General features: G+C 41.2%; 1 protein-coding gene and 2 long non-coding RNA genes across 4 annotated transcripts in view; 1 reads left to right on the top strand and 2 right to left on the bottom strand.

Moving 5' to 3' along the window:
* Nucleotides 1–732: 732 nt before the first annotated feature.
* LOC117518722 lies at nt 733–18032 on the top strand. Its single transcript, XR_004563052.1, has 3 exons — nt 733–791; nt 956–1094; nt 17533–18032. It is a non-coding gene; the product is annotated as an uncharacterized LOC117518722 (long non-coding RNA).
* LOC117518721 lies at nt 8828–13450 on the bottom strand. Of its 2 annotated transcripts, XR_004563051.1 has the most exons (3): nt 11741–13450; nt 9820–10050; nt 8828–9586 (listed from the first exon to the last, which is right to left on the bottom strand). It is a non-coding gene; the product is annotated as an uncharacterized LOC117518721 (long non-coding RNA). The 2 variants fall into 2 exon arrangements; XR_004563050.1 differs by lacking the exon at nt 11741–13450 and having other exon boundaries at nt 9820–10143.
* Nucleotides 13602–25043, bottom strand: part of ptger3 (prostaglandin E receptor 3 (subtype EP3)) — a 32929-nt gene continuing 21487 nt past the window's right edge. Inside the window, exon 2 of the mRNA XM_034179946.1 lies at nt 13602–14354. Within this exon, the coding sequence (XP_034035837.1) occupies nt 14028–14354 (327 nt within the window). The 3' untranslated portion in view covers nt 13602–14027. The remainder of the gene's footprint in view (nt 14355–25043) is intronic.

The raw sequence follows: 25043 nt of genomic DNA, 5'->3' as shown, positions 1-25043 counted from the left end.
TAAGACTGGTTACGAGGGTATGGCACAGGGGTACTGCGGTGGGGTCGAATTGATGGTTGCCTATATTCCTACGTGTTTAGCAGTAGTGCTTTGATTGGAGTATTGGATCATTGTCTGGAATTGAATTATCATATTAAATTAACCAGAACTGGAAATCATGCCTTAAGGTGTTGACCTCTGGTATCAGAGGTCAAAAGGGGGAAATTGAAGGAATATATCCTAAATGTGCTTAAACTATGCATTAACCTTTGTGCTTTTTCCTTATTCAGTATCATCATAATATTATTTATCTTTTATTGAGCTAACAATATATTGTTACATGACTGTGTTTTAATGTTTAGAAGTCATCATTTGTATATTACTACAGCTTGTTGCTGAAGAATACATTACTCATATACTCATTGTGATCAGTATTTATCAATGCTTATTAAACATGTAAACAATATTCAAATGAAATGTACAAACATTCTTGTGATGTAATTTGCTGACAGTTTTTCAGTTAGTGATTGTTGGCTATAGCGCATGTGGGCAGGACCTTCACTTGACAGTTGGTGCCTAAAACCTTATCAGAAGACTTCAGAGTGCGTGTGGACAGGACCATGCCATGACACGGAGGGATCAAGACCACCCAGATGAAGGACACCGCCCAAGATTAGCAGAAAGACGTAGTAGCTTAGGGTATAAATTTAAATGCCAGCCCACTGTTCGGGGTTCCTCTCTGCTGTCAGCTTGCTGGGACACCAGATTGCTGGTTGGAAGCTCACAGCTCCTGGGACCCTCAGAACGTCTGGGTATTTTTTTGTTTATCTCATTCTGTAAAACTTAAATTCTGTCAAAATTTGTGACAGTTAAATCCTGTTCAATAAATCTCTGAGTGGTGGACTAGCCCTCAGAGTAATTGTGTTTGAATTTAAATGACTGGTTAATACCTTCTTTCAAATCAACGGACACACAGGGATGAGAGGCAGGGGGAGGCGAGGTCACAGGAGACCCCTGAAATATCCCAATAGGTCCTCAACGCTCAGGCACCTGTGTGCTGGATCCTGCACAGAGAAACGCGCCACATGGCCAAAATGTTGAAGCTCCGACAAAGTGTAAGTGATACTCCTCAGTTTCCCTCGGTAACCGCTCATTTGATACAAAATCATTCCAGTGGTATTTATACTCCGGTGTGACTTAAATGACAAAGTAAATAAATAAATCATGCCTTTGTTATTAATTGTCAAGGTTTGTGTTTTGTTTGGTTATCTGTTTTTATTTCTTTCTTTTGATCTGTTTATTTTTTGTATTTAATTGGTCTTTGTTTTTTATTCTCTTGCTTGGTTTTTCTGTTTGGGTCTGTCTGTCTCTGCTTCTCTTGTCTGTCTCTTGGTTCTTGGTGATGGGTGTTTCCCTCTCTCTGGCCATGCCGTTGTTCTGGTGCTTTCCATGCACACCTGTTTCTGATTTGCTGATTATCACCTGGGGTTATATAAGCTCACTGGGTGTTAGTTCCTCGCCAGTTTGTTGTGCCTTGTGCCTTCATTCCAGCTCTGTATCTACATTCCATAGTCCTGTCTGCCTCCTTGTGTGTTCTTGACCTCCAGCCTGTTGCATCGACCATGCCTTTTTGCCTGATGGTTTTTGTACTGCTGCTTTTCTTTGACTGCCTACTCGTGTACCAACTTCTGCTATCCACTTCAGTAAAGTCTTCTAAAAACCAGAGCTGTTTGTTTGAGCTGTGCATTTGTGTCCAGCAATTCCTGACCATTCAGCCTGATATTAATAATAATAGTAATAATCCATATAGGGATTTCACAGAAATTAACACACTAAACAAAAGAAACTCCAATAACAAAAGGACAATACAACAATGCAGAAAATCCCAAATTAAAGAGCTGATAAAAATAATCATATGGGCTCACATTTTTACTGTACTCCTTCCAAGGCTGTGGCTCAGCAATCTATGTTCATCTGCGACAAATAACATCCAATACATTGTCCATCGCATATTTGTTAGTCCATCTTGCTTATTTTTCAAATTTAAATGTCATTTTGGCACACACCTCAGGCAAGGGCTTCCTGTACAAATCCACTGTAAACTTCCCCATCTATGTCCATGTGATGTTTTCTGTGTTCCATATGGAGTCAAATAACATCCAATATATGGTCCTTCGCAGATTTATTTACCCCGTTTTCTTATTTCCAAAAATAAGAAAACGGGGTAAATAAATCTAATAATAAAATTTGGAATTTAAAAGTCGTTATCTTAAGTAACAGCACACACTGTGGCATGTGTGTGTGTGTGTGTGTGTGTGTGTGTGTGTGTATAGTGGGTAAAAGAAGCATTAAACACATCACAATTTTTCTAAGTACATATATTTCTAAACATGCTATTGACATGAAAATTTTACCAGATGTCAGTAACAATCTAAGTAATCCACACATGCAAAGAAATCAAACCACAGATGTCCACAAATAAAATGATGTGGGATAATGTGACCTGACACAAGGAAAAACTGTAGAATTAAGCTTTATTAAGTAGATATAAGCTTGGGACTATGGCGAGGGCTGTCGCGTCTCCTCCTCTCACCAGGCTGTGAATTCTTCAAACTATATTGGATTAATCATGGAATTGATCAGTTGGTCTCTGAGCGCTATTGAAACCATTTTTTTTCTACAAAAAATCAGGGCCAGGAGACCCTGCATCCTTGTGCTCGAGCACAAGGGTGTCCATAAGTGCACATGGCACCAGGACACCCTGAGCTGGAGGTCGATGATCGACTTTGTAGTCGTATCATCTGACCTTCGGCCATGTGTCTCGGACACTCGAGTGAAGAGAGGGGCAGAGCTGTCAACTGATCACCACCTGGTGGTGAGTTGGATCCACTGGGAGGGTAGGAAGCCGGTCAGACCTGGCAGGCCCAAACGTATCGTGAGGGTCTGCTGGGAACGACTGGCAGAACCCTCTGTCAGCGAGGCCTTCAACTCCCACCTCCGGGAGAGCTTCTCCCAGATCCCGGGGGAGGTTGGAGACATGGAGTCCGAGTGGACCATGTTCTCCACCTCCATTGTCGATGCGGCTGCTCGTAGCTGTGGTCGCAAGGTCTCTGGTGCCTGTCGCGGCGGCAATCCCCGAACCCGGTGGTGGACACCGGAAGTAAGGGATGCCGTCAAGCTGAAGAAGGAGTCCTACTTATCTTTGTTGGTAGGTGGGACCCCAGAGGCAGCTGACAGGTACCGGCAGGCCAAGCGTGCCGCAGCCCGTGTGGTCGCAGAGGCAAAAACTCGGGTCTGGGAGGAGTTCGGGGAGGCTATGGAGGAGGACTATCGGTCGGCCTCGAAGAGATTCGCAAACCGTCTGACGCCTCAGGAGGCGGAAGCAGCTCTCCACCAGCACTGTTTACGGTGCGGGTGGGGAGCTGTTGACCCTGACTGGGGATGTTGTCAGGCGGTGGAAGGAGTACTTCAAGGATCTCCTCAATCCCATCATCACGTCTTCCGAAGAGGAAGCAGAGACTGGGGGCTCAGAGGCGGACTCATCCATTACCCAGGCCGAAGTCACCGAGGTGGTTAGAAAGCTCCTCTGTGGCAAGGCCCCTCGGGTGGATGAAGTCTGTCCTGAGTACCTTAAGTCTCTGGATGTTGTGGGGCTGTCTGGGCTGACACGCCTCTGCAATATCACGTGGCGATCAGGGACAGTGCCTCTGAATTGGCAGACTGGGGTGGTGGGCCCTCTGTTTAAGAAGGGGGACCAGAGGGTGTGTTCCAACTATAGGGGGATCACACTCCTCAGCCTCCCCGGTAAGGTCTATTCCAGAGTACTGGAGAGGAGAATTCGACCGATGGTCGAACCTCGGATTCAGGAGGAGCAGTGTGGTTTTCGTCCTGGTCGTGGCACACTGGACCAGCTCTACACGCTCCATCGGGTGCTCGAGGGTTCATGGGAGTTCGCCCAACCAGTCCACATGTGTTTTGTGGATCTGGAGAAGGCGTTCGACTGTGTCCCTCGGGGCGCCCTATGGGGAGTACTCCGGGAGTACGGGGTCCGGGGTTTTTTGCTAAGGGCTATCCGGTCCCTGTACGACCGCAGCAGGAGTTTGGTTCGCATTGCCGGTAGTAAGTCAAACCTGTTTCCAGTGCACGTTGGCCTCCGCCAGGGCTGCCCTTTGTCACGGTTCTGTTCATTATTTTTATGGACAGAATTTCTAGGTGCAGCCAGGGTGTAGAGGGGGTCTGGTTTGGGAACCACAGAATCTTGTCTCTGCTGTTTGCGGACGATGTGGGTCTGTTGGCTTCGTCAAATCAGGACCTTCAGCATGCACTGGGGTGGTTTGCAGCCGAGTGTGAAGCGTCCGGGATGAAAATCAGCACCTCCAAATCCGAGGCCATGGTTCTCGACCGGAAAAAGGTGCTTTGCCCTCTTCAGGTCGGTGGAGTGTCCTTGCCTCAAGTGGAGGAGTTTAAGTATCTCGGGGTCTTGTTCATGAGTGAGGGATGGATGGAGCGTGAGATCGATAGACGGATCGATGCAGCATCTGCAGTGATGCGGTCGCTGTATCGGACCGTCGTGGTGAAGAGAGAGCTGAGTAGGGGGGCAAAGCTCTCGATTTACCGATCAATTTTGTTCTGATCCTCACCTATGGTCATGAGATTTGGCTCATGACCGAAAGAACGAGATCACAAGTACAAGTGGCCGAGATGAGTTTCCTCCACAGGGTGGCTGGGCGCTCCCTTAGAGATAGGGTGAGGAGCTCGGTCACTCGGGAGGAGCTCAGAGTTGAGCCGCTGCTCCTCCACGTGGCTCTGGCATCTTTTCTGGATGCCCCCTGGACGCCTCGCTGGAGAGGTGTTCCAGGCACGTCCCACTGGGAGAAGGCCCTGGGGCAGACCCAGGACACGCTGGAGGGATTACATCTCTCGGCTGGCTTGGGAACGCCTTGGGGTTCCCCCGGAGGAGCTGGGGGAGGTGTGTGTGGATCGGGAGGTCTGGGCGGCTTTGCTTGAGCTGCTGCCCCCGCGACCTGACTCTGGATAAAGCGGAAGAAAATGGATGGATGGGATCTGGTTTGTTCATGTGAAGCTGAAAAAGTGTTTCTCACTGCTCAACCGCAAACACGGCAGGCTTATCAGCCTCTGAAGGATAAAATGCCCCATTGTTTTCCTCCAGAAGAATCTCTAAGGCCTTGGGGAATATTGGCTGCCTCCTTATCTCTAACTCCAGTGCAAGGATAGTAACTGTCTCACACATAGACAAAGACTGAAGCATTCTCCACTTTCCCCCCTACCTCCCTTCCTGCCCCCATCACAAATCCCATCCCGGCTACCCCTCAAGCCACTTCTTCTCCCCTCCGGGGGCTGCACAGTTTTAGCTGTGGCAGGTCCCCATTCCCCCCAGGCTGATGGGCGGTGCAACTCCTGTTTGCAGTGGCTACCACACACTTACAGCCTCAATTTGGAAAACAGACTGTGTCAAGTTTAGTGCACATAGTGCACATAAACAATTTCAAATGTATATGTGTTGTCTTAATTGTGATGTGTACCATTATTACAACTTGGGACTCCGACTACGGCGGTCGCATCTCCTCCACTCTCCCTTATCTCTCTGCTTTTAACCTTCAAGTCCCTACTTCACCAGGCTGTGAATTCCTCAAAAACTATATTGGATTCTGGATCTATTGAGCTACTATTGGATTAACCATGGACTTGATCAGCTGGTCTCTGAATGCTACTGACACCATTTTTTCTACAAGAAGGTCAGGACCGGGGGGTCCTGCTTGCCCAGATGGAATGTATCCTGCAGGCTATATCCTCGACTCCAGGAGTTCCTGGCGTGTGGCATGCTTGGCGCCTTTCTCCATTGAGGATGTAGAGGATTTATTCATTTTTGGTATCATGGCAGCAGGGCTGGTACTTTTTGGCTTATGTGCTGCCCTGATCTACCAGAAAATTGGCAAGACGGCGGCATCAAGAACCACGGGCCCTCGCTTGTCCATCATGATTAACGAGGTTGGCAAGGCAGTGCATTCTCAGACTGTGTTGACTCTTGAACTCAGACACAAATTGGGTGACACCTTGGAGCTGATGCGTGTCTTGCAGTTGAAGCTGAAGGTTTCGGAGGCCGGTGAATATTCTTAATTCATAATTGGGAATATTCTTAATTCATAATTGGGATTTGGTTGTTCAAGTGGAACTGTTAAAAAGTGTTTTTCACTGCTCAGTTGCAACACTACAGGCTATCTAGCCTCAAGGTCAATTGCCCACTGTTTACCTCCACAGGAATTTATTCAGACCTTGGTGAGATTATTTGGCTCCATTCTTATCTCAACCCACAAAGACAATAACTGACTTACACATGGACTGAAGCATGCTCCAGTTTCTCCTTTTACCTCTCTTCCTGCCCCCCCCCCCCCCCCCCACCACAGCAGGCCCCTGTTCTTCCCAAGCTGGCAGGCGGCACAACTTGACAGTTGCAGCAGTTGCCAACACATTCACATCGCCTCAATTGGAAAACGGACTGTTTCAAGTTTAGTGCACATAAACAATGTCAAATGTATATGTGTTGTTCTGATGTGTGCCATTATTACGGTAAACAAGTAATAATTGTAGATTAGTTGCTGTTTGTATGTGGAATGTGAGTGTTGTAATGACAATGACAATAAAATCTATCTATCTATCTATCTATCTATCTATCTATCTATCTATCTATCTATCTATCTATCTATCTATCTATCTATCTATCTATCTATCTATCTATCTATCTATCTATCTATCTATCTATCTATCTATCTATCTATCTATCTATCTATCTATTACGGTAAACAAGTAATAATTGTGGATTAATTGCTTTATCTTGTCTGTGGCAATTTGAGTGTGGACATAATCTCGTTGTTGTTGCACTTGTAATGACAATGACAATAAAGCTCATCCATCCATTATTGAACAGCTAAAAAAAACAAAGGGAGGTGCAAAAAGGCATGAAAAGCCAAGACACTGCTGAAATCTATCAGTAATTAGAGCACCACACTCTTAGAATGCAAACCTCCAACAACACTAGTTTCCAATTCCACAAAATTTTATCTTGGAAAAATTCAAGGTAAAAGTCCTGTTAGAAGTGGCTTTTCATAAGCTAAAATAGATGTAATCAAATGTGAGGAGTATGTATTTAGATCATGCGCTTGATTCCAAGTTTTTTGTGTGTTGTCAGTTTTTTTTCCTAACTTTTTTCTTTCTGAATGCTTTTTCAGATAATTTTCATAGAATATTGGTTATCTCTACTATGCACCATTTGTCATTGCTTTTTGGCACTTGGTTTCTGACTGATAATGAAGATACACAACAAACAGGCATAAAACTGGAACCTCCATCCAATATTGGTGGTGAAGGTAAATCCATAACTGAAAAATGAGAGATTGAGGCACTTTTGAATGAGTTATAATGCAAAATGGACACCCAATGGGCTTTTCAATATTACAATTCAAATATCCACAAAATCCACACTCCAGATCATCGCCATAGTGAGTGCCAGTCTGCACCTCACTTAAATACATGTGATTGGAGCATGTTTGATAGAAGAGGTCCACTGAACTTTCAAGACTTGAAGAGTGTTTGTGTGGAAAAATGGGTCAAAATCACATCTGAGCAATGAATGAGACTACAGTGCCTTCAAAAAGTATTGCAACATTTGGTATTTCACACGTTTTAATTTGTTTATGGCATTTCAAAAACAAAAAATAAAAATTTCAAAAATTATCTTCCTTAATCTCAAACTGAAAGCAATCGTCTTCTCAAAGGTGGATCATGTCCATGGATACCACCAAGTGCTGGTCCACCCACTGGACATCCCCAAAACAGCAGTGCTCACCCCTTTCGGACTGTTTTGAGTTCCTGGGGTTGCTGGTTGGCCTAAAGAATGCCGCCCAGTCCTTCCAGCGTCTCATACACTCTGTGCTAAGTGACCTGCTCTTCCTGTTTGTATACCTGGATGACATCCTTCTGGCCAGTTCCTCCCAAACAGAACACTTGTCCCACCTGTGGGTACTGTTTGAATGTCTCAGCCTGCACAGGCTGATCATCAACCCAGCTAAGTGCCAGTTTGGTTTGACCACCATTGACTTCCTGAGACAGAGTCACCAAGGACATGGCTGTGCCACTCCCGTCTAAAGTGATGTGGTCCTAACCTTTCCACGGCTGGTCATGGTACAGGCCCTGCAGGAGGTTTTGGGAATGGTGAACATTTACCACTTCACTCCCAAGGCAGCCACAGTTATGCACCCCCTGTACGAGGCATTGAAGGGGAACGCGCCCAAAGACCCGGTGGACTGGTCTGCTGAGAGAGACACAGCATTCACAGACGCCAAAGCTGCCTTTCCAGATTGAAGATGCATTTGTTTTCTCTTTTATATGATTAGCATATTGTGTTTTTATGTTTTTTTTTTTTATTATTATTTTATTGTGCTTTTAATCTTTGAATTATGCTCTTTGATCTTTTGGTCCATTTTTTTTTGTTGTTGTTTTCTGTGAAGCACCTTGAGGCTACACTGTCATGATTTGACACTCAAGTTGAATAAATTGAAACTTAATATATAATAATTTATATTTTAAAGCTTCTCATTGTTTTGCATCTATACTGAATAAATGTTTTTAACAGTGCCTCAGCCTTATTGCAGTCAGTCCTTGTGCACATCAGTGCTGCTGCTATTACTAGGACCAAAAATGTGTCAGGTTTCTAAGAAGCATTTATTCTTCTGTTTTCCTTCAAAGCTTCATAGATTGTTCATAACATCTGAGAGTGAGAATACTGTCCAGAGCGTAAAATGCTGGTGAAAGCAGGTCAAATAAATTCTGCAACTGTGCAATTATTCTTTATTTAGTAATGAGTGAGATGCCTCAGATTCAGCTGGAGAAAAATTCATGATCATTCAATTTAAAGCTGTTAGATTCAAGAAAAAACAAAAACAAAAAAAAAAACAAAGCATGCATATCTTACAGCAATGAGAGACAATCTGTTGTACATCCACCAGTTAATTAAAGCCCAGATATTACTGACATGTGATGCAGCAGGTGAGTATACCATAATCAGCATTTACATCATATCAGTGTCATCAAAATGAATGCAACTTATGCTTCTTATACAGTACATTCATGTTTTTGTGTTTCACATTCACAGCTGGTAGTCAGCTTCAGAATACACATGCTGTAGAAAAACTGCTTTCCTTTTAAAAGAGTCCTGAGCAGTTGGGTTTTTTTCTATTAACTGAGGTTAGGTTTTTCAATGGGAGTCAGGCAGACTGGATTTACAATCAGTATCACCTAAACAGTAAACACTTACGTGGAAACAGAAAAAGGCTGTGTTGCACTTGTAGACAGATGATATGTAACCTCATTTTTAATCAGGAGGTCACACTGCAGGAAAATCACAGTGTGCGCTTACCTGCTGGCTGTTCAAAATTCTGAACTTGGTTCAACAGGCATATGTACGTATTAAAGGCAGCAAGGGAGACACTGGTCATACTTTGACTAATCCCAGCAAATAACATCCTCAATCATTTTTTTTCTTAGTCCTTTGGTACAAATAGCAGCAAACATTTAAATTCCAGTGTAATACCTGGTTTTCATCTAGCGCAGGGGTGGTGGCCAAGTGGTTAATGCACTTGGTTTCAGTGCAGAAGGTTCCGGGTTCAAATCCCACCCCTGCCACATTTCTCTATGTAATGTGGAGTTGCATCAGGAAGGGCATCCGGCATAAAACCTGTGCCAATTCAACATGCAGATCCACCTTGGATTTGCTGTGGTGACCCCGAGTGCAATACAAGGGAGCAGTCGAAGGGACTGACTTACCTGGTTTTCATCTAATGTCATTAAACACTTATGATTATGACATTTAAAGGGGTTATATTGTGTGAAATTACTGCTTTTTTAAAATATTTTTTGGAGCTTTAAAGTCGGGCTTGCCTTAAAATTTAAAGTTGGGTGAAGTTGAAAAGATAAGTTGTTTAAATTACAACACAGTACCACGTACTTTCATGTCATCACTGCGAATGTCTGAAGCGTAGATTTGTGGTACAACCCCTGGCAATAATTATGGAATCACCGGCCTCGGAGGATGTTTATTCAGTTGTTTAATTTTGTAGAAAAAAATCAGATCACAGACATGACACAAAACTAAAGTCATTTCAAATGGCAACTTTCTGGCTTTAAGAAACACTATAAGAAATCAGGAAAAATAATTGCGGCAGTCAGTAACGGTTACTTTTTTAGACCAAGCAGAGGGGAAAAAATATGGAATCACTCAATTCTGAGGAATAAATTATGGAATCACCCTGTAAATTTTCATCCCCAAAACTAACACCTGCATCAAATCAGATCTGATGGTTAGTCTGCATCTAAAAAGGAGTGATCACACCTTGGAGAGCTGTTGCACCAAGTGGACTGACATGAATCATGGCTCCAACATGACAGATGTCAATTGAAACAAAGGAGAGGATTATCAAACTCTTAAAAGAGGATAAATCATCACGCAATGTTGCAAAAGATGTTGGTTGTTCACAGTCAGCTGTGTCTAAACTCTGGACCAAATACAAACAACATGGGAAGGTTGTTAAAGGCAAACATACTGGTAGACCAAGGAAGACATCAAAGTGTCAAGACAGAAAACTTAAAGCAATATGTCTCAAAAATTGAAAATGCACAACAAAACAAATGAGGAACGAATGGGAGGAAACTGGAGTCAATGTCTGTGACCGAACTGTAAGAAACCGCCTAAAGGAAATGGGATTTACATACAGAAAAGCTAAACAAAAGCCATCACTAACACCTAAACAGAAAAAAACAAGGTTACAATGGGCTAAGGAAAAGCAGTTGTGGACTGTGGATGACTGGATGAAAGTCATATTCAGTGATGAATCTCGAATCTGCATTGGGCAAGGTGATGATGCTGGAACTTTTGTTTGGTGCCGTTCCAATGAGATTTATAAAGATGACTGCCTGAAGAGAACATGTAAATTTCCACAGTCATTGATGATATGGGGCTGCATGTCAGGTAAAGGCACTGGGGAGATGGCTGTCATTACATCATCAATAAATGCACAAGTTTACGCTGATATTTTAGACACTTTTCTTATCCCATCAATTGAAAGGATGTTTGGGGATGTTGAAATCATTTTTCAAGATGATAATGCATCTTGCCATAGAGCAAAAACTGTGAAAACATTCCTTGCAAAAAGACACATAGGGTCAATGTCATGGCCTGCAAATAGCCCGGATCTTAATCCAATTGAAAATCTTTGGTGGAAGTTGAAGAAAATGTTCCATGACAAGGCTCCAACCTGCAAAGCTGATCTGGCAACAGCAATCAGAGAAAGTTGGAGCCAGATTGATGAAGAGTACTGTTTGTCACTCATTAAGTCCATGCCTCAGAGACTGCAAGCTGTTATAAAAGCCAGAGGTGGTGCAAAAAAAAAAAAAATACTAGTGATGTGTTGGAGCGTTCTTTTGTTTTTCATGATTCCATAATTTTTTCCTCAGAATTGAGTGATTCCATATTTTTTTCCCTCTGCTTGGTCTAAAAAAGTAATCGTTACTGACTGCCAGAATTGTTTTTCCTGATTTCTTATAGTGTTTCTTAAAGCCAGAAAGTTGCCATTTGAAATTACTTTAGTTTTGTGTCATGTCTGTGATCTGCTTTTTTTCTACAAAATTAAACAACTGAATGAACATCCTCCGAGGCCGGTGATTCCATAATTTTTGCCAGGGGTTGTACATGACACGTATTTCAGAAGAAGATGAAAATGATCAGAGCTTTTGCTTCATAATCAGTAGGTTGTAGGTTCAAACCCTGCTTGAGATCTTGGTGGTATTCTTGTAAACAATGCCTAAAACAACTTAATGCTTTTAAATCTGAGTTGGGTAAATTGGTGGAAAGAGACTTTTCATATGTCATCAAGTCATGCTGCCAGTGTCGGAAAATTAGCATAACAAATAATTTAGATTTTAACGTAATTGGAAATGTAACTTTAACTTGGAATTAGTGACTACATAAACTCAGGAATAACATGTAGTAATTCCTGTCTTTCTGTCCGTCTTTCCATATGGCAAAGCCTTCCACGTCCTAAAATGCAAGAATTGTAAAACTCTTAATACTGAAATTTTTATACATTAATAGTGGGTCTGCCAGCAAAAAAATAAATAAAAAAGAAAAGAAAAAAGAAAAAGATGAAATAAATAAATAATAATAATAATCAAGCATTTCTGACATTTATAAATGCCTTTTTTGATTTTTTTCTGAATTTTGGGTTTCAAGTAGGCAATGTATAGAAGCCATGAAATGCCCACATTGTCCGCTAGATGGTGACAAAAGCTACTCAAATGTGCAAGAAGGCCTTGACTGTTTGTTCATCTGAGAAGTTAACTTTCAGTGAAAATAAGATGGGCTGACAGCCAAAAATCAACTTACAGTTGTGTCCCTTGCTCTTATGGACAATTTGCTTGTAACACTATGTGAGCAGAATTAACACTGAAGATTTTGCTGTGTACCTTCTATCTCAGATGATATAGAAAAGGAAATGCATATATATATATTTTTTAAATGAAGGACGTCCTTTGAGTAATTTTTACAAATCTGTGTAAAGTGGTCCAGGTGATGTGATTCATCCAGTGTGAAATAATTTGCTCTTCTGTTGGTGTCATTCCAAACTGAGCTCGACACGAGCGTCTCTAAAGAAGAACTTCATAAAGGGTGAGGATAATCCCACTGATTATCACAGTGTAACTATACTAAAGATTTAACATCTTTAGCTTCTTCACTACACATTTTGTCACCAGTTGCTTGAATTGTGTAATAACAATGTGACAGTGTATTATGGCCACTGTGGGCAAATAAAAAACATGTAGTGGCAGGAGAGGGAAAACACAAAAACAAATTTATGAGATATGTCTCTCCTCCCTCTCTCTCTTCAACACAGGCGATATTATACAGTATGTGTAAAATAGACAAGGAAAGTGCATCAAAAACAACCATTAAGCAAAATGAATGAACAACACCCGTGCCAAGAAACAAACAAACAAACAAAAAATCTATTTTTTTCCACAGAGCTTCACCTCAGGGAGCTTGGGTGGCTGCTGTCCGCAGTGCACACTGACATCTTGAATTTAATTTGTTCATACACATTGCACAAATCTGCTTCGTTGATACTACAGTGCTGTGCGCCTGGCACAGTCTCGTTTAAAGGGAAGGACATATTGGACTGATTGGTAGATGTCATGTCTGGACTACAACACAGCCATGCCTAAAGAACACAGCAAATCCAGCCTCTTTGCACCCAGCTCCTGGCTTTGCGCTCATATTTCCTGCCTCTTAAATAGCAATGTCAGCTTGGACACAGCCCAAAAGGTCTTGCATTTTTGCAACCATCATCAAAAGCGAGTCCTAAATATTTCACATTTCACAGCCTTGGTTGCCAGTAAAGGTACATCATGTGTTTTTAAATTTGACATCATTTACATTCAGCACAATAACACTTATTATTTCTGAAAATCTTTACAAATAACATTTCAATCAATAGTTGACTCCAGTTTTGCACTTTTTTCACTGGCATTTTTTAACACAAAATGCTCACATTTCTTGGCAGATATGGCAACACTATCAAATGGAACACGAGTGATTTACAGTTTAAAGGCATTCACAGCATGCCACCTTTTATTTCTGACTTCATAGTACTGTAAACATTTCAGTGAAAGAAATGGCGCAACACGTACTACATCATCTCTATTTTGAAAAGATGAACAGGACAACTGAACAGCAGCGAGTGAGATTTCCCGGCTGCCACGCTGCAGATTTATGCATGAGGTGATGTGGTCACGTGCACACATCTTACTTACATAATGCTGAATGCAAAGTGTTATGAGCAAACGCAAAAGCAGAGACAGCTCACTATTCCTCTGTGAGCACCTAAAGAAGTCATGTGATCTTTAAGTTTCCAACAACAAATTCAAGGTGATTGCCACACAAATCAGAATATGGCCCCAACTTGTTTCATCCAAAGCGTCCTTCAGGTTGTCTGTAGTTTCTGGAGGCAGTTATTATCTTTGTTCTGCTTATTAAGAGCATCCAGTACTGTCTGGGTCTCCTTCGGGTCGTTGAGGGAGCAGTTCGATACGGCATTAGCTACGATGCAGAACTTGCGGAGCAGAATCTCCCTGAACAACAGATACACCCAAGGGTCCAGGATCTGGTTTAAGGAAGCCAGGCGAATTGCTGTCAGAAAGAAATTACAATCTAAATCAAGATCCCGGGTGGAGGTGAAGCTGGAGGCCACTGCTGCTGGTCCGCAGTGATGGGAGGAGATCTGGGTGGAGATCATCCTCAGCATCAGCATCTGGAGGGGGAGGATAACATGAGCTCTTAGAATAAAATGTGATTTCTGAAATGACCTCATATACACATCATCCATACTTAAAGATCCACTTTTGCTTGAAAATGTGAATTGCTGAAGGTTTTGGGTGCATCAATCGTGCATGATAAGCTATGGGGAAGATAGGTGGGTCAGAAAAGGATGACAATGAAGATTTGGTTTTGCGGAACAAGAAACTCAAATGCTTCACCTCAGGGAGCTCTGGAACAATGAATCCTGTCCCTGTAAATTTCCTGCTTGTGCACATTGATGCTGCATGCATATCCGTGTCCTTGCCAGAAAAACTCTCACTTCTGAGTGCACCGTTTAAACAGCAATGTGCCAGATATTAGTGCATTTATATCTTAAAGACAATGACAGATAACAAGCTATCATTGATTTATTTCATATTACTGGCAAAACATGCCTGTGACTATTTAATAGACTAAATAAAATCCCCCTGCACTGTGCACCTTTCTTTGCCCTGAGATTATGCACACATGCATACAGCGGAGTTGAACATGCATGTTGAAGGTGCAGGGCAAGATATGCGCACAAGCATATTTATTTCCCTGCAGCTTCGTGCACAACTTGTGTAAAAGGTTTATAGTCCATTACACAATTTCCCATAATGCCCTGTACACGCATTAGTTCTGGGCCAGCAGCCTGAGTGAAAAACCTTAGCAATTACTCCATCACGTGGGATGAAGAGCTAGCAGATGTAGCCTGTTTAGTTCCTTCCCGCGTGGTAAAAGTTCAGAGCTTGCGTTATCATGTGGGATTTTAGGCATTAAAAATGCATCTTATTCAGGATTGTGTTATTTCTATGAGCAGAGGGGAAGTTCCTCGATTCACGTTCACATGGTTAGTGGCATTATTACACTACTCTTTGTGTCACTCTTTCAGCTTCATACACAATCAGACAAGAAATATTTTGGATATTTTAACGTGCTTAACCTGGTTCACCTGCTTCTCTTGAAAAAAAAATGTGATATTTTTTATTATTATTTTGAAAGATAGAAGAGAAATAACGTTAATGTTACAAAGATGTCACTGACTAATGGGCGTTTCAGACAGGAAGCGTCAGACACGGCAGTTAACGCTTCCGGTTGCATCAGACACTTTGGGGACATCGCGTCGGACATGGCAAGGGGGGTGGAGATTTCTATGTCACACTCTGACTTTCTCCAAAGCCCGAAAACAATGAGCGATCACCATCTTGGATTTGCATCTGTAGAACCACAAAAAAGCTTAAGAAAACAGCAGTAAAACAATTCTCCCATCACCCTACAGGGAGAAGCTTTTTTCAGCTACTTTTCGGAGTGATGCCGAGGCGAGGGAGGACTGATGACTTGGTGGGGTATTGATTGAACCATGACGGCGTGCAGAGCCGCACAGAGGAGCCAGAGTGCAGGCCTCATCCCCGGGAAAAGCGACACAGGCAGCCTGGGTGATAGAGCAGACAGACTTGATCTGAAATTCCTCACTTTTGGATACATACAAACACCCAGTTTGACCATCAGAGCTTACGAGGGCTGTCCGTAAAGTATAGGTCCTTTTTATTTTTTTCAAAAACTATATGGATTTCATTCATATGTTTTTACATCAGACATGCTTGAACCCTCGTGCGCATGCGTTTTTCCACGCCTGTCGGTGACGTCATTCGCCTGTGAGCACTCCTTGTGGGAGGAGTCGTCCAGCCCCTCGTCGGAATTCCTTTGTCTGAGAAGTTGCTGAGAGACTGGCGCTTTGTTTGATCAAAATTTTTTCTAAACCTGTGAGACACATCGAAGTGGACACGGTTTGAAAAATTAAGATGGTTTTCAGTGAAAATTTTAACAGCTGATGAGAGATTTTGAGGTGATTCTGTTGCTTTAAGGACTTTTCACGGTGCGAGACGTCGCGCAGCGCTCTCAGGCGGCGTCATCAGCCTGTTTCAAGCTTAAAACCTCCACATTTCAGGCTCTATTGATCCAGGACATCGTGAGAGAACAGAGACGTTTCAGAAGAAGTCGGTTTCAGCATTTTATCCGGATATTCCACTGTTAAAGGAGATTTTTTTTAATGAAAGACGTGCGGACGGGTCCGTGCGTCGGGACGCAGCCGACGCGGCGCGGCGGCACAGGAAAAACACCTCCGTGTTGATAACCATTTGTTAAAATCCAGTTGGCTTTTGATGGCTTTCAGTGGAGTGAGTATATGAGAAATTGTTTATCAACTTGTCCTTAAGGCTTCCAGCAGAGGTGTTTTTCCTGTGACGGAGCGTCGCGGCGGCTGCGAGCCGACGCTGCAATCCGCCCGCACGTCTTTCATTTAAAAAAATCTCCTTTAACAGTGGAATATCCGGATAAAACGCTGAAACCGACGACTTCTGAAACTTCTCTGTTCTCTCACGACGTCCTGGATCAATAGAGCCTGAAATGTGGAGGTTTTAAGCTTGAAACAGGCTGATGACGCTGCCTGAGAGCGCTGCACAACGTCTTGCACCGTGAAAAGTCCTTAAAGCGACAGTATCACCTCAAAATCTCTCATCAGCCGTTAAACATTTCACTGAAAACCAGCTTAACTTTTCGAACCATGTCCACTTCAATGTGTCTCACAGGTTTAGAAAAAATTTTGATCAAACAAAGCGCCAGTCTCTCAGCAACTTCTCAGACAAAGGAATTCCGACGAGGGGCTGGACGACTCCTCCCACAAGGAGTGCTCACAGGCGAATGACGTCACCGACAGGCGTGGAAAAACTCACGCATGCGCACGAGGGTTCAAGCATGTCTGACGTAAAAACATATGAATGAAATCCATATAGTTTTTGAAAAAAATAAAAAGGACCGTTACTTTACGGACAGCCCTCGTAGTTCTGCAATAATTTAAAAATAAAACATGACATTGTACTGCTGAAATTTTAATGCTCAGGTAACATTAGCTTAGCCTTTTAGCACAGTTGAGCTGAATGAATGCTTTAATTTGTAAATGGTTCAGTCTATTTAATTTTTTTACCAAATAAAGTTACAGCTTTTTTGTTACTTTTTTGTTCGTACTTCTTGACCACAGGAAGCTCAACTTTAAATAACTTAGATTTTTTTCAAGTGTTTTTTCCATTTTTTTTTATACTATTTAGTGTTTCTTTATATTTCTTTCTTTAATTTTTATTTGTCCCAATCAGGAACATTTGATGTGCAGGCAACCTAAATTCAGACGCACTTCAAAACTTCCAGTGATGAGCTGAACAATATGAAGTCCAGTCAGAAGATAACATCTCTGCTCTTCAAAATGGGATAAAAGTGTCTTCAAATACTCCACCAGAGGTCAAAGCTGCAGAAGGGACCTTCATCTGGTTAAATCCCAAGAGTCCCAAGAGTCCAGCAAACCAACACCTGCTTCTATGGTTCTAAATAAAACAAAGGTCCTTTAAACAGCAACTATTTTATTATTTTTTAAAAAGCTGTTTCATTTTCTATTTTCACATTAAATGAATGGATCAAAAATGCCCATGAAGTCAAAGTTCAGTCAAAAGATATTTGCGCAAGTAGAAGCCCTGTCCCTATTGTACACAATTTTAAAACATTCACAATCACTAGTGAAATTCATATTTTAGAAATTATTCTGTCGTGATCACAACATTAAAGGCAGACACATATTCTGACATAATTACAAGTTGAAATGATTCAATTTATAAAATGATTTCATCATGAAGTTTATGTCACATAATTTACAATCACACTGCAGTCATTGTTAAATCATGTCCTGTTGCATTTATAATAAATATTTGTATTTATTTACAGTGTCTGTTTTTCTGGTTGAAATTAGATATGAATAATCTACCAAACTTAAAAATGTACACATTTCCATGCTACGTTATTTGTCTAAAAATAAATGTCCGAGGTTCCTGATGTTACAAAAGAAATCATCTCATCTGAAACAGGTAAGTTATGAAGGTTTCTAAAGAATCTTTTATTGTTTTACTATTTTAATTACAAGTGTTCTAATGTGGCAGCACGGGGGCTTAGTGGTTAGCACGGTTGCCTCACAGTGAGAAGGTCATAGGTTCAATTCTTGCCTATGGCCTTTCTGTGTGGAGTTTGCATGTTCTCCCCGTGTTTGCGTGGGTTTCCTCCGGGTGCTCCGGTTTCCTCCCACATCCAAAGACATGCGGGTTAGGTGGACTGGAATCTTTAAATTGTCCATAGGTATGTGAGTGGGTGTGATTGTGTCTGTCTGTTTGTGGCCCTGTGACAGACTGGCGTCCTGTCCTGGGTGTACCCTGCCTCGTGCTCTATGACTGCTGGGATAGGTTCCAGCCCCCGTGACCCTTGATTGGACGAAGAGGTTGAAGATGAGTGTGTGTGTGTGTGTTCTAATGTAACAAACTTTTTTACAGTAATCAGAAATTAATTTTGAGGTAAAAAAAACATTTGCAATGATTTGCTTCAGAAACCTGTTGTGTATAAATAAGTAGTTCTGTGACACGTTTTTGCCACTGATCTGTATATACTAACACAGTGTTTTATACAGATCAGTGGTTTCTGCACTGTAGTTTTCCATGTGGCCTGATGCTTCATTTCGCTCACAGCGGTGAAAGTAGGACTGGGTTGAACCTTGACTGTGGCAGCTTGACGACAAGCGGCAATGCTCGCTCCTGGCGAAGTGTTACTTTAGCTCTTTTTTTTCTCAAATGCGTGAAGTGTCTCATTGAAAATAATGCTTTTTAGACCAATTCGCGACACTTCTAACGCGTCAATGCTTCCAGTGTGAAAGGCCCATAAGTGTTCACTGCAGATCCTTGAATGCTTTGTGGGAATTTTTTTGGACTAGCTTTAATACTTTATCATCCTCTGCTGATTCTGCAAAAAAGATTGTCACACTGGAAGGTGTGAAACACAAAGCATGATGTGAAAACATGAAACCAAAGTACTGCTTGTATAAGACTGCACCACATGACTCATTCATCATCCTGACTCAATACATCTGACAAAGCTAAATTACATGTAGTACACTCTATTCTTTCACAGCGGCAGCATGGTGGCTTAGTAGTTAGCACTGTTCCTGCACAGTAAGAAGATCATGGGATCGATTCCCACCTGTGGCCTTTCTGTGTGGAGTTTGCATGTTCTCCCAGTGTTTGCGTGGGTTTCCTCTGGGTGCTTCGGCTTCCTCCCACATCCAAAGACATGCAGGTTAGTTAGGTGGATTGAAACTTTGAAAAATTGTCCAGGTCTCCCTTGTAAAAGAAATCTCAATGGGACTAACCTGGTTAAATTTAAAATTCTGTTTGTTAGCATCTGTGGATGCAATTAAACATCACAGGACCTAGTAATCATACGTTTTTATCACTGATCTCATGTTCTCTGGAAGATTCAAGTTTGTACAGACTCTAATAGAACACTGAGGCCAATGAAAGGGCAACACAGTAAATACTGAGGCTTCAAAGCAAATTGTGAACATAAATTACCCACTGACCCCAATCATCTGTTTGTTCCAATTGAACATTATTCCTGAAAACAACCAGCACTCCTGTTTTGACCTTGGACTCCAATGAATGAAATCACCTCTCCTATTATCTCAGTAATCACTGAGTCTAGGGAACAGATTTCAGCCTTAAACACTCCAGCTGAAGACTACTTGCTGGAAATGACCAGAAATGCTTATTTTGACATTTGACCCTTAATGAAATAGGCCATTTATGTTACAGGTCCTCTTCCACTATGACAACAGAATATACAGAATAACTGTTAAATATTTGTCTTTTGTCTGAATGTGAAGTAATATAAAAGAATATTTTTGGATAATGGGAATAATTTGACACTAAAATCAAATTTATGTCAGCAGACCAACAATCTTCCCTCAGGGAAGATTGTACAGGTTATTGAATGTGAGTCACAGAAATAACAAAACTGCCAGGTTTTTTGTATACTTCAATACGATAAAGTATCAATTCTTTGAGTACTTTGTTAATGGCACAGGTGGAATGGTGGATTAGTGGTTAGCACTGTTGCCTCACAGCAAGAAGGTTGTGGGATAGCTTTGTTCTCTTTCTGTGTGGAGTTTGCATGTTCTCCCTGTGTTTGCGTGGGTTCCCTCCAAGGTGCTCTGGCTTCCTCCCACTTCCAAAGACATGCAGGTGAGGTGAATTGGAAACTTTGCCTGTAGGTGTGCATGCAGGTGTGACTGTGTTTGTCTGTCTATATATGGCCCTGTGATAAACTGGCATCCTGTCCAGGGGGTACCACGCCTCACAACCTATGACTGCTGTGATAGGCTCCAGACACCCCCCCCCCCCCCCCCGTTACCCTTAATTACTTCACCCCCGGAGGGGGAGTGAAGTATTGTTTTTAGTGGCTCTGTGTGTCTGTTTCTGTGTGTTTCTGCATTTGGTATCACGTGCAAAGGAGTGTAACTGGCCAACCGAAACCACAGCTACACGTCTTACCGTACCAATACCTGAATCGGAAAATTGACCATAAAAAAAAGGATTTTTTTTCTCAAATTAAAATTAAAATAATAATAATGATGATTATGATAATAATATTTTTCCTATATTTTTTCAAATATGTTTCTTGAAAAAAAAAAAAATTCAAGGATGTATTTACCACTGAATGAAAGCCACTGATCATAACTGGTTTGTCTGTGAAACAGTATGGAAGTTTACTACAAGTCACATACCAAAATCACACTGATATGATGTCTTGCTCTACCATATGACCAGTGGTGACCAAAGTTAAATAAAAAAAAATTATAAAATTTGAACACCAGATAAGAAATTTTTCACAGAATATCTCATAATTGCCATATTCACTAGTTGTGTGAATGGGGTGAAGTCTGCTATCTCTGATCACCTTGTTGGAATAAGCTGGCACAGAAAATGGATGGATGGATGGATAGATGGATGGATGAATGAAAGAAACAACAGTGTTTTAGTGTTTTGCATAGAGTTAAAAAAAAGAATTTAAAAAAAATTTTGTGAGTTTGAGTTCCTCTTTGTACTATTAAGGAAATGATTCACGTTTACCTGATTAAAACAGTGGCTCTCTGCAGTTAAATAATGCAGCTCTCATCTTTTTCCTTGCTACAGATAAAACAACATTCCAGTTTGTCCTTGTCACTGTGGCAGGTGGATGAAGTTAAAAAATTTTAACGTTTTGATGACAACTGTCACGGAGTGCTGTTGCATGCTCACACTCAAAGCTGGAATCATTTTCCTTCAACTTCTCACTGAAAATAAAGGAACATCCGGTTTACTGTCTGCAAATGAGAACGTGAATGAATGAATGAATGAAAATGAATGAATGAATGAATGAATGAAAACTATTTATTTCGAACATTTGATACAACAACAATTACAAGATAGATCAGTAAAGACAACAACAAAAAAGTTCCTATTGTGTACCCAACATGTCCGAAAAGGGGTAGGGTGAAGCATCAGCTTATTTATCCCTACCCCTTCTTCCCCACAACCAGTAATACCCTTTGCCACATATACACATAGATTCCTACACACCTAAACCGATATGGTATATATATATATATATATATATATATATATATATATATATATATATATATATATATATACACAAACATAAATATACACCTACACATACCTACTTACATACAAAATACTATATATTTACAAGCCGAAGCAAAAAACAAAAACACCCTAACCCTCATTACCCTTCCTCCTCCCTATACCTAGAAAAAACCATATTTTTGTACCGCTGTTTGAACTGGTTCATGCTTGGACATTGCTTGAGCCCCACTCCCAATCTGTTCCACATCCTCACCCCACAGACAGAAATACAGAAACCTTTTAATGTTGTTCGTGCCCACTGATGCTTTAAATTAAATTTCCCCCTCAGACTGCAATCCCCTGATCTGTTAAAAAACATATTTTTAATATTTGCTGGAAGTAAATTGTTTATTGCTTTATACATGATTTGTACTGTTTGAAAATGAACCAAGTCTGTGAATTTTAAGAATTTGGATTGTAAAAATAGTGGATTTGTATGATCTCTATAGCCAGTATTATGAATAATTCTTATAGCTCTTTTCTGCATTACTGATAGTGATTGTGTTGTACCTTTATAAGTATTACCCCATACCTCTGCACAGTACTGTAAATATGGTAAAACCAGTGAGCAGTAAAGATTGCGGAGTGAGTTGTGGTCCAGAATATGTTTCGCTTTGTTTAGAACTGAAATGCTTCTTGACAGTTTACTTTGTATATGTTTTATATGAGTCTTCCAGTTTATCTTATCATCTATTATCACCCCCAGAAACTTATTTTCATGTACCCTTTCAATATCTACCCCCTCGACTTGTAACTGTACCTGTATGTCTGTATTACAATAGCCAAATAACATGTATTTTGTTTTACTTAAGTTTAATGATAATTTGTTTCTGTCAAACCATATTTTCAATTTTCCCATTTCTATACTGATCCTCCTCAGTAAATCCTGCAAATCCCCCCCTGAACAAAAAATGCTTGTGTCATCTGCAAATAATACTAATTTTAATATTTTGGAAACATTGACAATATCATTTATATAAATTAGAAACAGTTTTGGACCCAATACTGACCCCTGTGGGACGCCACAAGCATTGTCCAAGCATGATGATGTATATTCCCCCAACTTCACAAACTGTTTTCTGTTACTTAAGTAGCTTCTCACCCAGTGCAACACCAACCCCCTAATCCCATACTGTTCAAGTTTACTGATTAATATGTCATGATTGATTGTATCAAAAGCCTTTTTAAGGTCTATAAATATTCCAACTGAATGTAATTTGTGGTCTATGGCGTTTGTAATCTCCTCAACTGATTCTATTAATGCAATCAATCAATCAATCAATCAATTTTTTTATATAGCGCCAAATCACAACAAACAGTTGCCCCAAGGCGCTTTATATTGTAAGGCAAGGCCATACAATAATTATGTAAAACCCCAACGGTCAAAACGACCCCCTGTGAGCAAGCACTTGGCTACAGTGGGAAGGAAAAACTCCCTTTTAACAGGAAGAAACCTCCAGCAGAACCAGGCTCAGGGAGGGGCAGTCTTCTGCTGGGACTGGTTGGGGCTGAGGGAGAGAACCAGGAAAAAGACATGCTGTGGAGGGGAGCAGAGATCGATCACTAATGATTAAATGCAGAGTGGTGCATACAGAGCAAAAAGAGAAAGAAACAGTGCATCATGGGAACCCCCCAGCAGTCTACGTCTATAGCAGCATAACTAAGGGATGGTTCAGGGTCACCTGATCCAGCCCTAACTATAAGCTTTAGCAAAAAGGAAAGTTTTAAGCCTAATCTTAAAAGTAGAGAGGGTGTCTGTCTCCCTGATCTGAATTGGGAGCTGGTTCCACAGGAGAGGAGCCTGAAAGCTGAAGGCTCTGCCTCCCATTCTACTCTTACAAACCCTAGGAACTACAAGTAAGCCTGCAGTCTGAGAGCGAAGCGCTCTATTGGGGTGATATGGTACTACGAGGTCCCTAAGATAAGATGGGACCTGATTATTCAAAACCTTATAAGTAAGAAGAAGAATTTTAAATTCTATTCTAGAATTAACAGGAAGCCAATGAAGAGAGGCCAATATGGGTGAGATATGCTCTCTCCTTCTAGTCCCCGTCAGTACTCTAGCTGCAGCATTTTGAATTAACTGAAGGCTTTTTAGGGAACTTTTAGGACAACCTGATAATAATGAATTACAATAGTCCAGCCTAGAGGAAATAAATGCATGAATTAGTTTTTCAGCATCACTCTGAGACAAGACCTTTCTGATTTTAGAGATATTGCGTAAATGCAAAAAAGCAGTCCTACATATTTGTTTAATATGCGCTTTGAATGACATATCCTGATCAAAAATGACTCCAAGATTTCTCACAGTATTACTAGAGGTCAGGGTAATGCCATCCAGAGTAAGGATCTGGTTAGACACCATGTTTCTAAGATTTGTGGGGCCAAGTACAATAACTTCAGTTTTATCTGAGTTTAAAAGCAGGAAATTAGAGGTCATCCATGTCTTTATGTCTGTAAGACAATCCTGCAGTTTAGCTAATTGGTGTGTGTCCTCTGGCTTCATGGATAGATAAAGCTGGGTATCATCTGCGTAACAATGAAAATTTAAGCAATACCGTCTAATAATACTGCCTAAGGGAAGCATGTATAAAGTGAATAAAATTGGTCCTAGCACAGAACCTTGTGGAACTCCATAATTAACTTTAGTCTGTGAAGAAGATTCCCCATTTACATGAACAAATTGTAATCTATTAGACAAATATGATTCAAACCACCGCAGCGCAGTGCCTTTAATACCTATGGCATGCTCTAATCTCTGTAATAAAATTTTATGGTCAACAGTATCAAAAGCAGCACTGAGGTCTAACAGAACAAGCACAGAGATAAGTCCACTGTCCGAGGCCATAAGAAGATCATTTGTAACCTTCACTAATGCTGTTTCTGTACTATGATGAATTCTAAAACCTGACTGAAACTCTTCAAATAGACCATTCCTCTGCAGATGATCAGTTAGCTGTTTTACAACTACCCTTTCAAGAATTTTTGAGAGAAAAGGAAGGTTGGAGATTGGCCTATAATTAGCTAAGATAGCTGGGTCAAGTGATGGCTTTTTAAGTAATGGTTTAATTACTGCCACCTTAAAAGCTTGTGGTACATAGCCAACTAAC

The sequence above is a fragment of the Thalassophryne amazonica genome, chromosome 10 (genome assembly GCF_902500255.1).
Source record: "Thalassophryne amazonica chromosome 10, fThaAma1.1, whole genome shotgun sequence".
NCBI classification, from domain to species: domain Eukaryota; kingdom Metazoa; phylum Chordata; class Actinopteri; order Batrachoidiformes; family Batrachoididae; genus Thalassophryne; species Thalassophryne amazonica.
Note: the sequence above shows the minus strand (reverse complement) of the source record. Positions and strands in the feature narration are given on the sequence as shown.